General features: G+C 42.0%; 1 protein-coding gene across 6 annotated transcripts in view; it reads right to left on the reverse strand.

Moving 5' to 3' along the window:
- ARHGAP40 (Rho GTPase activating protein 40) overlaps positions 2,164-14,299 on the reverse strand; it is a 39,454-nt gene continuing 27,318 nt past the window's right edge. For 5 of the 6 annotated variants that reach the window (XM_021416521.1, XM_021416518.1, XM_021416523.1 and 2 more), the window contains exons 4-15: positions 13,292-13,367; positions 12,469-12,620; positions 11,844-12,009; positions 11,394-11,485; positions 11,187-11,264; positions 10,776-10,935; positions 9,977-10,059; positions 8,601-8,807; positions 8,180-8,320; positions 6,390-6,550; positions 5,608-5,663; positions 2,164-4,809 (exon numbers count right to left, since the gene is read on the reverse strand). In XM_021416521.1, the coding sequence (XP_021272196.1) occupies positions 4,703-4,809; positions 5,608-5,663; positions 6,390-6,550; positions 8,180-8,320; positions 8,601-8,807; positions 9,977-10,059; positions 10,776-10,935; positions 11,187-11,264; positions 11,394-11,485; positions 11,844-12,009; positions 12,469-12,620; positions 13,292-13,367 (1,479 nt within the window). In that variant the 3' untranslated portion in view covers positions 2,164-4,702. The remainder of the gene's footprint in view (positions 4,810-5,607; positions 5,664-6,389; positions 6,551-8,179; positions 8,321-8,600; positions 8,808-9,976; positions 10,060-10,775; positions 10,936-11,186; positions 11,265-11,393; positions 11,486-11,843; positions 12,010-12,468; positions 12,621-13,291; positions 13,368-14,299) is intronic. The other variant, XM_021416519.1, reaches the window with a different exon arrangement.

Below are 14,299 nucleotides of genomic sequence, written 5' to 3' on the forward strand. Positions count from 1 at the left end.
AAGCTAACAGCAGAGCCCACGTGCATTCACGTACCTTCCAAAGACAGAGGTAGGAAGGAGAACAACCAAAAACCCAACAACAAAAAGAAGCACGCTTCCAGAGGTACAGCTACATCTTCCATTCCTGCGTGTTTCCTTCCGTTTTCCCTCCTTTATCCCCTAATTGTTGTTTACCTCTTCAAATATACTATACCATCCAGGCATATAAGGGCAGACAGATGACAGCATCACCACTTCAGGTTTCCTTCCAAGAGTTGAGGATAAATTGATTATTACCCCTTCACATTGATTTGACTTTCCCTTAGATAGAGTTCGATGACAAAACAGTTTAAACTCCTTGAGCTCAGTAGATCCTGGCAGAGTCAACTGACCTGCCTCCCCCAGACAACGAGGAACTGGAAAGGGACAGACAATGCAGAGCTGCTCCAAGAGTTTGTCAGCATAAAGAAAGACCACAAGGCAGCCTGTAGGGTAGAGGGATGGCTGGGAAGAATATGGGAGCTGATCCTGCCACAGCCAGTTCCTGGCTCATCCATCAGCACAGGTGTGCATTTTCTATGTAATATCTCAAAACATTCAACTATGGCCTCTTATTTCTTTCTCCAAGGAGATGTCAGATAGGAACTGTGTGACCCCTTCTAGGAAATAGGAGCTGCCTACAGCAGAGCTCCATCCCCACAAGTCATGGCGAAGAGTCAGGACACTGGCTGCCCACCCAAGAGGAGAGAGCTCCAAGCACACATCTGTTCCCCCATTGGTGAAAAACGCAGCGATCACACCAACGTTTTCAAGGTTAAGATGTGGCCATGCACTGTAAGAACCTGAGTTATAATCATGTCAGTATAATCATATCCAACTGCATCTGCCTCCAAACTGGGCACTAGCTTGCACACACAGCCCTGGTGCACAGAGCCAGACAGGATTTGTAGGGAGCTTGAAAGTTTCATTCCCACAGACACAAGCCAGCAGGCAAACACAGATGGCATTTGCTTTGTTTTCAACAGACAAACAAAGAGTGCACCAGGAAAGGAAAGAAATGGACTTAATCAAATGTAACTCTTTTTGTTTGTTTGTTTTCAACTGTTTGCTGTCATTTACTTACTTTGCTCCGGGAAGCCTATTTATTTGTTCCCATCTGGTATTTCCCTCCAAGAGCTGAGCCTTCACTTGCTCTTGTAAAGATCTTGCAATGCTGCAGAGTTTGTTTTTTTTCCTGAAACTTACTTTTACAGATGTGGTATTTCAGTTCCACTTCATCCACACTAGGCTGAACCAGCATTGGCAAAATTCTTTTATGCCTCTCTGTGTTATCTCAGCACACCCAACTAAGCTGCATACAGAATAAATACTGGGCTTTTGTTCTGAGCAGGGGAGATAGCTGTGTAATGATCAATCAAAAAACGCCCTTGAGGATGAGAGAGATTTGCACTTTGATACTACTGAAGATGAATGAGTGAAATGAGCTTGATATGCTGGTGTTTTCCTCAGATAATTGCTTTGAAAGCTTTCTACCACCACTTGGATCCTCCCTTCGTTCCTTTTGTCTCAGGATAGGATAGCAAGTCCTACTGTCCTAGCATTCTGTCCAGAGTCTTCCTGATATTTTTATCGTTTTTAAATAAATAGCAGTAGATTTATGCCATATTCACTGAATATTGAACACTAAAACATTATTCATAACCTAACCACGCTCTTCCAGCTAGATTCCTGCTCTTCTTGGCCAGAATGGCCCGTCCCTCAAGCATGTATGCAGCTGAGCACATATCAACAGAGAAGGCTCTGAGGGGGTGTGGAAGACTTCTCATGGGACGTGGACATCCTTCCCTCCTCTCAGTAGAACTTCATCCTTCAGAAGCTGCTCACATTTAGTGCTTGTGAAGAGGACTTCAGCCCCCTGTCAAGAGACCAGTTCCAAACTTCCTCTGGGCTTTCTGAACCAACACTGACCTCTTCCTCCTCCTGGACTGATCTTACACATTTACCCCACAGCACCACCCAAAGAGGAACTTCAACTGAAGCTGCAACATGAAAGTCAAACTCACATAGACTCCAGGTATGTCCATCTCTCTTAAGGCAAGAGGCAAACCAAACCCTCTTGGCATTCACAGACTGCTGCCATTTACTGGGCTAACTTATTCCCCCAATGAAACTGGAGCCAAGAGGTTTGACTGCGTTTTTATTGTTCCACCGATTAAATGAATTTTAAATACAGAATTAAAAATCTGTAAAAAAAAAACAAACCCAAAAGTTATGAAAAGCCAGCATCCAAAAGCAGGTTGCACATCAGCGACTGTTTGAAATTCATACTTGCTCTTTGGTACAAAATTAGGGGAAAAAGGAAAGGATATCCATCGCCTGGAAAGAGATGTTTTTTGTTTGTTTTTACATTTCCAAGTATATTTGAGAACTGATATTTGTCTTGAGGTCCTCCAAGCATGTTTATCACAGTGCTGATTCACATTGTTTGGTGTTCAAAAAAAAAAAAGTAAACCCACAAAAAACCCCACCCTGCTGCTGTTCACAGAAGCATCGATGCAGTGTTTTCCATCCAGTATGAAAAAAATTTAAAAAAAATCTAGCACACGATAGAGAAGTGGTGAAGAGAAATGCAAGGATTTGCAAGGCTGCATTTTGGCCTGCAAAGTGTCGTGGAGCAGGAACAGGTTCTTCTGTCTTTCCCAAAACACCACGACACTTTGGGCATTTCCTAGAGAATAACATCTCTGGCATTTGCTCTTCCCTGAGCTTCATCACTGCAACAAAGACTTCCAAAAGAGACAAGTGAATAGGTACCTTTGATTTTTAATGCCCAATTTTATAGCAGCTCCATGTTTCAAGAGACACAGAGCATCCAATCTCAAGGACAACAATCAGGCCCTTTTAGGCCCAATTTAAAAACAAGAAAAAGAAAATAGAAGCATCTCAAGAAGCCCTGACACTGGGGTTCTGGGTTAGGGGTTGTTTTTTGTTTTTTTTTTAATATGCTATTAGGTTCTTAAAAAAAATTACTATGAAGATGACCCCTTAAGTCAGTGCATCTGCATCATCATAACCAAAAATAAAAAGCAGACTGACTCTAACATCTGCATAATTTCAAGACATCAGCATCACTCACACCATGCTCACAACAGGTTAGAAGGAACAGACTGTGGCTCACCTACTTCTCAAGGATGTTTACCGCCAAGAGAAGTTAACCACACAGACAAACCAGAAAATGAAGTGCTCTGACAATAAAAAAAATCAAGACTTGGAGATAATGAATATGATAATGAACAGGGAAAGCTAAACATCAGCCTGAGAAATAAAAACAGAGGAGGAAAAGTTCAGACTGCGATGGAAATGAGTTCAGTTAAACAACAGAAATAACACTGGAGCTTGTCACTAGTGCAGCTAGGAATTGGCAAACGAAATACTTTGAGTATACACTTGCAGGGCAGCCCTGCTTCGGCCACACGAATAAATATCCAACAGTATTTAAAAACAGCATAAAAAAGGATGTCAGGATTCTCGGAAGCAGTGCATGTTCCGCCCCCTGTAACTGCATAGTGGGATCCCTCGTGGGAGGCATTTCAGCATCGCTGCAAAAGAAAACTATTTCTGCACTCCTCTTCCAGAAATGCAGACTCGTTGGAGCTGAGGTCAGATGACAACTGTGCAGTGATACAGTACAAGTGCTCTGCTCTCCCTTTGGCTCTCTTCAGTCCCCAGTGACCACGTTGTGTGGGATGCAAACAGAGCGGTGACGGGCTCAATCTGGTACCCACTGCAGTGAGCAGATGGATGGATGCACAGACCTCTGTTTCACTGCACAGCTTAGTTTTTGCTTTAACAGTCATGTTCACACAGAACCCTCCAGAAAGAGGTTTTCACGTGGCCAGATCAGATTTCTAACCTCAGATCCTTCAGAGTATTTCCTTGGTTAACTGTTCGATACGTAGGTTGTCCAACAAAACAAACACTTGGTTTATTCTGATCAACAGTAACATACACATTTGTTCTTGCATTACCAGCAGACCTGCAAGGGACAGCCATCTCCCCATCAAACTGTACAGCTGAAAGGCTGCTATCCATCCCATACTGTTTCCCAGGGAAAGTCATTTTCTTGTGTTGCATAGATGCATTTAACTGCAGTTATTAAATACAGGATGTCAGCCTTACGTCCCGCCTGGCATTTTTGGAAGCATCCTTTCTCATTCTTCAGTAAGAAACAGTCTTATTAGTGAAACTCAGGGTCACAACTGCTGGTGACGTGCAGCAGCCAGTAGTGGACCTCACTGGAAGTATATAACGAGTACCATGGCAGCATCTGGTTGTCTCTCCTCCAAAACATAGATGTGATCAATAGGAAGAGCAAATCCAGAAGAAACAAATGTGTTTTACCATCTTCAAGAGATGCTGCTCCTCTTTGTTGTAGAACAGCTGTAGCTTTGTTGGCAGGGTGCTTGGAGGGCTTTTTATTTAAGAATAATTATAATCCCACAAATTCTACTATGTAATGATAATTGGTGCTGGTTATCGACTCCCCTGTTCACATGTGCGCTCCTGCACTCACAGCCAGCTGTCCTGGAAGTAGTAAATAGAACTGTTTCTTCTTTCAAAGACACAAGCAACATCCAGGTCTGCGACTGTACCAGGAATATCTCTATGGCTTTCTCTTGCCTTCCAAAAACTTCAGCCAAATGCTGTTTTGCTCACGCTTCCCTTAGAACATCCGAGGATATGATGGGTTTTGCTTAATTATCCACTCAGCATGAGGATTGATATGATACAAGTCTAAGAGGTAAGTGTCTGGATCCAGACAATGTTCACCTGCAACAAGAAATACAGAAAAAAAGCATTTCTTATCTCCTTAGTCCCATTGTTAGTATGTTTTCCCACTAAACTCTGGTATTTGTCCACATTCATATTAACATTACAACCACTCAGAAGCGCTTCAACAAATCTGAAAAAGTTCTAGTTCTTTATATTGAAATGAATGAGCATTTCTTACAACTATACTAAGTCCAAGCTTAAATTGGTGAAAGCTACTCTAATACCCAATCACTTTAGCATCTGAAAAGCATTATAAGATATGTTAGTGATCAAATCCAGTAGCTGAGACCAAAATGTTTTCAGTAAGATGGAGTTTTCTTTCTGCAGATGCTGTTTTAAGAAATTCCTAAGAGGTGGCCAAATCAACATCCTTTGGAACCAGCTGTAACAGGACACAGGAATTCCCTTCTATTTTCAGACCTCCCTAACCTGCTGCTGTTACAATCACATCATTTAAGTTTCCTTTCCGTTTGATGACGTTACCCTATTCATAGAGGAAATCGGTGTCTAATGAACACCATCATCTTGTTTAATTATCCACCTGGAGAAGCCTCCACCCAAGCTGGTTCTTCTGCAAGATAGTGAATCGATGAAGGCAGGCAAGTTATCTATCAGCACAAGAGGTCTGACAGTTGCTCTTTGCTGTAGGTGAGGTTCCCCCACATTTGTTCCTTTTTCTTCCAACTTTTGGACTCGCCTCTGATTCTCATTGTTTTTCATAACTCCCTCCTACCACAAGCTAGACATAAAACCCGGGTATCAAAGCGGTTGTTTTCAGTTACCACCCAGACTTACCAATATTGCCTCCCACTTCATATAGGAGCAAGTTTGTGCCCTCCACAGAGTTGTTACTGCAGAAAGAAAAAACACTGAAGTTAACAAAGCTCTGTGAGAGGCAAGTCAAGTAGTTTAGTCATGTTTCTTCCAAAACAATGGCCAGCAATGGTCAAGGAAGCTACAAGGCTATGCAGTACAGCAACCTTATCAGTCCTCCTGAAGCACGCAGCTGACGCCCAAAGTTGTGCAAAGAACAAGCCAGATATTGGTAATGAGAAGCATGTTACATACAAACGCTCTTCAACAAGCTTGAGAAGTTGTTTTATTCATTTGTTGGGTTATTTCAGCAATTCATCACTGGAGCACAGGAGGGAACTGTAGAGCTTCCTTTAGGGAACCCATACATTAACCTGTGCATGCTGGCAATACTGTTCCAGGCAAGGAATGTGCCCAGGTGATGTTTTTCTGTAGCTCTAGGAGAGCTACAGAGGGTTTCTTTTGCAGGGTCAATGTTATTCCACTTTTCTTTCTCTCCAGCAAGGCTTTTCACATACTGCTGCAGCTCATTTGCCTTCCAGCAGAGCAGGCAGGACCACCACCCTGCTGCCAGCTTGAGCACAGTGACAGAACCACTCAGTTGAACTAATATGTCTGCCCTACCCAATACACCATCTACAAATCAGAGAACAGTCTAACAGCTCAATGTGTCACCACATTAGCTCTACTGGAAGACAGAAAATACAGTTACAGCATCACCTGATACATATATGTTTTTAATAAGCAGACAAAAAGCCGCTTACCTCTTGAGGAGGTTGACTGTGTTAACAATATTCCAGCCATTCTGGCACAGGTTCTTCTGAAACTGCCTCAAGACATCAGCAACTCTAGTAGCATTGTTCAAACGCACTTCCAGCGAATCCTTCAGGAGAAGGGAAGCGTGGACTTTCACAACCTTGGAAGGCTGAACAAGGAAGGCAGAACCAAACAGAGGAAAGTGCTTAAGAATACTTTGTTATCGGCTAAAACATCGAGTTTCAAACAGGTTGGGGAATGTGAAGAATGAAATGCACCCAGCCAGCTTTTCAGAGCATTTATGTTTGCTTCTTATTTCACATAGCAGAGAATGGAAGCATCAAGGTGAGTGTGACAAATGAACCATCTGCGTTTCAGTGCTGTGGTTGGGGAGCAAAGCACGGACCTCGATCAGTGTGTTCTGGTGCTCTCTGCTGTTCAAATACAGCACTGGCACCTACAGGCTTCAATGAAATTAGGCTTGGTCAGAATAAATTTTGAAAACCTGTTTTCCACTAACCTGATAGATTTCTCTGGACATTTTAAAAGCAGGAATAGGAGCCTGGGGAGATGAACAATCTTACAGATTATTTTAGAACCAAAGGTAATTGCAGAAGGGAAGCACTGAACTGTTACAGAACAGAGGTCAAGTGTCATTTTGTCAAACTATTTTCATCAACTCCTCCCCGAACCACCTTGTCAAAGCTTTTGTGCAGAACACTGAACCATTCCAACTGGAGCTGATCTGAAGCAGGTTAATTTTGCAGTTCTACATCTTCTGTAAAAACAGCACTGCACACCGAGACAATCAGGAAGCACTGCTACCACTGCTCTAAGCACGGAGTCATCTGTTGGGCTACCACAACTGTAGCTACACTCAGCACCTTTGAGAGTGACGTGCGTCTTTAACCAGGCTAATCTGGGGCATGCAGTAGCCCAAGTGGTACAGAAGGGTGGCAGATGTACTGGCTTGTGAGAACACAAACTCTTCTTCAGCTCTGCAGATTTGAGCTCTCCGTGTATTACTCCTACTTGTAGGCTTCATCTTGCTCACATCCTTAGATGCCCCAGCATCACCACCACTGCTAATGATTCCTAACGTCCAGCACTGCATAATGTAACCTAGCTGTTACAGACCAACACTAATTCAAGTAACAGTGTTGACCAAAAAAGAACGACTGCAATGATATTCAAATAGATCTGGTAGCAGCATCCATTTAAAAGTCTCAGTTGGCACCAGCACAAGAGGTGGAATACAGCAGTTGCACTTCTCTTAGAAGAGAAGACGAAACATGTTCTCTAACCCCCCCCCCCCCCCAGATAAATTATGCATAAATTATTAGCATTATGGAGCTAAAAGATTCAAAATGTTCTTTTACACTACAGTAATAGTCGAGATTTCTTGTTTTGAGTTTACTAGAAGAATTCCACCTTTATCACAGCAGACATGTCTAAATGTGTGGGACACACAAAGCCACGTGAATTCTGTTTGCATGAAGTAAATTTCCATTATTTTTGCTGCTGATCTCTTTCCTTCTCCTCCTGAAAATATGCAGTACCTCAAGTATTTTTCAGTCTGAAATTTATCCCAACAGCAAGTGTGCTGAATCAGTTTTTGCTGGGTACAGCTTGGTCAGAAGAGTTTGGAAGCTTCTTCTCATGGTTCTGCAGATTTTTCTCCCTCTTGCTATATACAAAGCATCACTCCTTAGAGTTTTTCAAGCTCTCATGAAAGGATTTTAAAGAGAAAATATTTGTTACTTCTGAAAGGAACTGTTTTTTCTGGGTCTTATCTCACCTCTGCTTGATTCTTTTCCACTTTGTCTTTATCAGCATGAATCTTCCGTAGCAGATTTTTTAACCTTTTGTCACAGAACTGGTACCTTTTACTATTGCTCTCATTGAGTTTTCTCACTTGAGCTACCAGAAAAGAGGAGACCTGGGCAGCAAAGAAGGGAGAATTAAAGCAAACCAAGCAGAGGTGTGAATGCCACTTAAAAACCCAATCATCACTTTAGGAAGCTCCTTAAATAGACAAAACACCTAATAGACAAAACACCTACATACCTTGAAAACAGGTAGCCTTGGACTTCAGCCACAGGTTTGGTCTACAAACATTTAACTCCTCCGAAATTTCCCATACTACCCTTTCCCCTACCCCAGTTCCAGCCAGAACAAGACACTGTTGTACCATACTGCAAAACCCTCATGAAACTCACTGTCCAGAGCAAATCCTGATAATGGATCATCATCCGCACCACATCAGCTGCCCCCTCCGCCAGCTGTTTCTCCTTCCCTTCGGGAATCTTGTTTGGCAGCCCTTTGTGCATGAAGAGGTTTGGGGCCATGACTGTGGAAACGTTCCAGAGATTCATTTTGTTGTTGTTCTCTCTGGAAACTACTTTGCTGAGAAATTCAAGTAGAGCCTAAAGAGAAGGGCAGAGGCTCAAGTTATTCGTTCACAATAGCACTCAAGCAATTAGACTTGCAATTGCTGAAGAGAACAGCTAATGAGTACCTTCCCTACGTATCTGTGAGAAAACCCAGTTCTCTAGACAGGAAGTATAGTAGCCAGTTTCTAATACTAGGATAACAACAAATACCTAAACTGAGCAGGGAGATAGTCTGCCCAGCGCTCATGAATCAGAAGAGATGGTATGTTTGGGAAATAGATACGTTCTTACTTCCTGACTGGGGCAATTTACAAACTCCAGTTGTAAAAGTTACAGAATCCAAAGACAACCCTCTCTTCCACCAGTATCCTCCAAAGCTATTCTCAGATGTGGAAAAATAATCCCTTTGGATAACATCTCTTCTGCCCCACACCTTCACCAGAGCTATGATGGACTCCAGATCATCTCTGATGGTATCACGTATTCCAGCTCTCTAACCTTTGCAGGGTGCTAAGTCAGCCTTGGCATCACTATTCAGAAGTTGAACTACTAAGCAAAAAGAAAGCAGCAACAAGAAGAGGCCACACAGTTCTTATCCAACACAGTACCATGGAGATCCTACACTGCCTACAAAGCTGATCCATCAGAATTTATCCTCTCAAAAAGCAGTAGGAGAAAAGGTTTGAAGTGCCCCGATCAAAAAAGGCTAAGAAGCTATAAGCTCAGCAGTATTCTTTGATTTAAAGGGAAACTATCTTTAATAGAAAACAACAACAGCACAAAGCATGAATCAGAAGACTGAATCTCTTCCCCTATATCTTAGTGTACCCACGGACAATACAAGAGCTATGCACCTTCCACTCCCTACGGAAGAGCTTTAGTACACTGAGAAGGAAGAGCATATTTCCAAACATGTTGTAAAAATCCCTCCAAGACCGCATGGATTCCTACTGCTCTTGTGTTTGCACCCAAAAGGCAGGTGTGCTTACAGCTTATGTTCACTGCCCCACCTGGAGACTTCCCTGCTGCCCCCCGCTCCCCCTTGCCCCATTACAGGTCTCCATTTTCAAGTCAGTGAATACATAATAACTTAATGTACATTATCTATATTCCCCTTTCAAAAAGCTGAGAAGAGACCTGTGAATGAAAACATGGAACGAGAACACTGGTTTTCCAGTTAAATCAAGAACAAGTAGACTCACCTTTAGAGTGTTTCTGTTGGGCTCTGGCAGGATCAGGATCAGGAGGTTTAGAGCCTGCAACCTTTGCTTCAGGTCTGGAATATCTACAAAGGGAAAGCAACAACAAGATTCAGGCTTCTGACACGGCTCTTACTGAAAACAGAAACTGTGTTTCCGAGTCACAGACTGAGAGCAGGGATAAGGCAATTACTTAGGGTAGTGTTTTTTATCTGTAAAACTGCATCTCAAATCCTAGAAGTTAATGAAGCTCATACAGCCCTTACGGAGTGAATTATCTGCGTTCTGGAGGACCAATTTGCTTGTGAGTACACAGTCTACCAACAACTCATCAAAAGACTTCACCTTCTACATTTTATCCCAAAAAAATAAAAGTTGTATGCCATTAGCTCAACACATTTAAACCCCTTATCAAAGCACAAGCCTCAAAATAAGACACTTGCAGAACACTGCTGCTGACAGACCAAGATCAGGCACCCTGGCCAGTTGCCACAGCTCAGTCTTCATGTCCTTATTTATCACGTTAGCCTAATTCATACAGTAACACTGCAGCCTCAAATGAAGCAACGTAATTTGTTCAGGACAGTATTCCTGTACAAAGATTTTGTATATAACCAAGCACTTGCAACTAAGACTGAGGTAGACATGTATTACATGTAACACCTCACAAAGCAAGTTCATCTGGCAACGGTGCATATCCTGCTCTGTATTCCCATGCTAACAGCACGCCTGACAGGAGAGCCCAAGGCCAGAAAAAGCACAAACTCAAAAAACAATATAAAACAGCCAAAGAGGAACTCACTTTGCACAGCAGCAAAAGCAGGAAGATATTCTGCTGTGAGCAGTGGGGCAGGCAGCTCTCTTATGAATCTTTTCAGTAGCCCAGATACATCATTCTGGTGGACTTCATCCCAGCGGAAAAGGCCAGTGTAAAAGTCCCTTTCTAGCTTCTGTTCCAAGCTCTAGAAATAAAAAAAAGAATGTATTACATGCCTCAAAACACATTCTATATTCTATAGCTGAATCCATTACGTCAAAAGACCGCAGATACCCCCACTGCAGATACCCCCAGATTTCCCAGTAATGGGCGTTCTAACTGTACAGAGAAGGAAGACAAGGCAATCTGAGTTAGACTCTTGTTGGAGACTCGCTCCAGCAACATGCTCCCTCATCACCTGCAATATTTTCAAAGAGTAGGTAAAGAGCTTTGTACCTTGATTCTAGTCTGGGACCCTGAAACTCTCAAAATGCCCTCTGTTTCAAGTCCTCTCTTTTCCAAACAGGACAGCAGCTATTAAAAGGGGGAAAAAAAGAAAGCTTAGGTACAGAGGATGAGAAGTCAGCCCCTCCTTATCGAGGGCCTCAAAGGCTTGCTGGCTCTGAGGATCAGGAGTGTGAATGAAATTGTAAGAAAACTTACTGCCTGGAGTAAGAGAGGGACCTTAGTGTTGGGGAGCAGTTTTTGGTCATTTTCCAGCAAGGTGGTGAGTGGAACTCCAAAGAGTTTTTTCTCTACAACAGAAACAACATGTTTTCAGTCTGCATGACCGTTAATAATAGCGTCAATGATTCTTCCAGCACTGCAGACTAAGACAGCACATTTTATAAGCGCTGGAGAAAAAGATGAACGCTTAATAGGACAAGCAGATGAGATAGATGTGATAGATGTAAGTGTGGAGCTAGGTCTTGATAGCATAACCCAGCAATTTCAGAAGAAACTGATTAAGGCAAAAACAACTGTCACAAGGTTTCTTATCAAACACTCTCTCTGCTCTAAAACTTGAAATCCAAACTTATAAGAAGATCTCAATGTTAAAAAAAAAAGGCACAAAATGGGAGGAAAAAATATTCAAGACCACATACAACTGACCTGTTGTTTTCAGTTTTGCTGCCTTGTTTCTCTTCAATTCAAAGCCTAGAACATCACAAAGAGCTGTTAGTTCAATAAGGGCCAGCGTGGGGATCTTCTTCATGTCCTGAGCAGACAGATCTCCAATCCTGGTCACTCCTAGTCTGCCCTTGGGGATCTTAAATTTCTAAAGGAAAACACACACAAAAGGTTCAGTACAAGCAGCACTACCAATCCTTCCGACTATCAACTTTTGTTGCATTCTTATCATTCCTTACCACTAACCAAGTATCTACACATTCTCCTATTTTCAACACTAGACAAATAACCAAAATGACTTGTACTGCTACCCAACCCACAGCTCAAGAAACGCATCCTCTTTTTAGCATTACTCTTTAAACATATCGGAGGGAGATCCCAGTTTTCTACATTAATGAAAGCCCAACATCCATTCTTATCAACTTGAACCTTGCAAGATTTGCAGGAAATAAATCTCTGGCAAGATAAGTAATACAAAAGAGACCCATTGCAATACTACCACAGAAGACATTCCCAAAAGCTAATCACACAATTGAATCAAACATCTTGCACCACTCCAGGCAAGATGAGCTAACAAAGCTCAAACACAGAAAATTCCTGTACTTACAGTTAGGACATTTCCATCCTTTATTCTTTTAGATTCAGACAGGAATGACCCTTTGAGCAGGACAGCTGCTTGCTCTGAGTAGGCAACGTCCATGTTGAACACCTCCTCTTTTCCAGGGCTCCGAACTGTGCAGGAGTAATCCTGGGTATCTGCTACAGAGGAGAAAAAATCTTGAAGTTCAAAAAGCTAAAAGGGGAAGCTTAGAAAACAAGTGCATTAAAATAGCAGTTTTAAACAGATTTGGGGATAATCACTTTTGGTAACAAGGATCATATTAGCATTTGAAAAGAGTGCTGTCATAGCACAGTCCTGTGACTGATCAACAGGGTAAGTAAGATTAGTTTAAAATCATAAATAAGTCATAAATGTGATCACCAGGTCAGTAGTAAGACATGAGAATAGCCTGAAATTAAAGGACATACCTATGACCAACTTCTCTTTATGCAATTGTGCATGTTGTTTATAGAATTTCACCTGTTCTTTGCTAGAATCATTTTGTTTGCATCTTTTAATTGCTTTGTTGATGATTTAGCATCAGTTTGAGTGATAATTCCTAACAACAGTAGGTGCTGGAAAAGTTTACTGAACCCATAGCTGTGAGTAAGCATGTATTTAAAAGAAAAACACAATGTTTCAGCATTCCCAGACAGCAAGCAGCATTATATAAAGTAGCACACACTACTTAATGGTAAATGCCTTCAAAAACAGAGACAGAGCTGCTCAAGTTCAAAGCCCAAACAGCATCACTTCTTTCCAGTCCCAGTTCCACTTCAGATCCTGTTCTCTTTTCAATCCTATTCCACATTTAAAAATTCCTTCTTACGTTTCTGAACATTTGAAGTCCGCAGGTTGTGCCACAGCAGATCTGGGCTAGGCTCCTCTTTTTCTGTTACCGTCTCCTGAAAAGTAAACCACAACGTACTCATCTAAACAAAGCAGAACAGAAGCCATTATGACAACAATTTGATTTTGGGAGGAAAAAAAACCAAAATCACACAAAAAGAAACACCAGACATAGCTTGCTACTCTAAGAAAATGCTGCTCAAGCTCAGGACTATAAGATTGCTCTGAAATGAACAATTATTGAATGAATAGTAATTAGGTGATTTGAAAAGCAGGTGGAAAACAGGTGACTAGATGACTTTCATATACAGTATTCATGATGACTTTCCATGACGACTTTCCACACTATTAAGCTAATTTGTAATTTCACATAATCAGCAGCCAATTTCTTTCTTTTTATTAATGCATTGAGGGGCTAACAGTACCACCCAAACTCCACAGGAACTAGTCACTGCCTCTGACCACAAGATCTCCTTCATGCAAAAGGACACAGAAAGCAGACATCAGCTCCTAAAAGCTTCCCATTACAGGCTTTATGGTAACCTACCTTGTCAGGTCTAAAGTACATTTTTAAAAGCACAAGGAGGCATTTGGCAGTCAATTCTACTAATAAAAACCTTGCTTTCGCTGGAACTAGCCAGAATGCAAGGAAACGTATTCTGTTACCAAAGGTTAGCAACTCCCTGTGAACATGTTCATAACACAGAGAAGCTGTTGACTGACACCTGAGAGCTAAAAGAAACCTGCACAAAGTCATCACAAATTGACAGAAGGGTTGATCTGTAGAGAAGATGTGCTGTATGCTTAGAGCTGGCACTCAACTGATGCTCATCATGAAAGAACAACCAATTCATTTAGCATCTGTAGCTAAGTGGCACCGAAAAGTCACTTTAGAATACTGGGTTGGTTTAGTTGCTCTGATTTTTAAGCTCTTTGCCCTGAGCCCAACCAGCTACCACAGGGCAACAGAGCCTTTCAGGAGCTCCCA

This window comes from Numida meleagris, chromosome 19 (assembly GCF_002078875.1).
Source record: "Numida meleagris isolate 19003 breed g44 Domestic line chromosome 19, NumMel1.0, whole genome shotgun sequence".
In the NCBI taxonomy this organism is placed as follows: Eukaryota; Metazoa; Chordata; class Aves; order Galliformes; family Numididae; genus Numida; species Numida meleagris.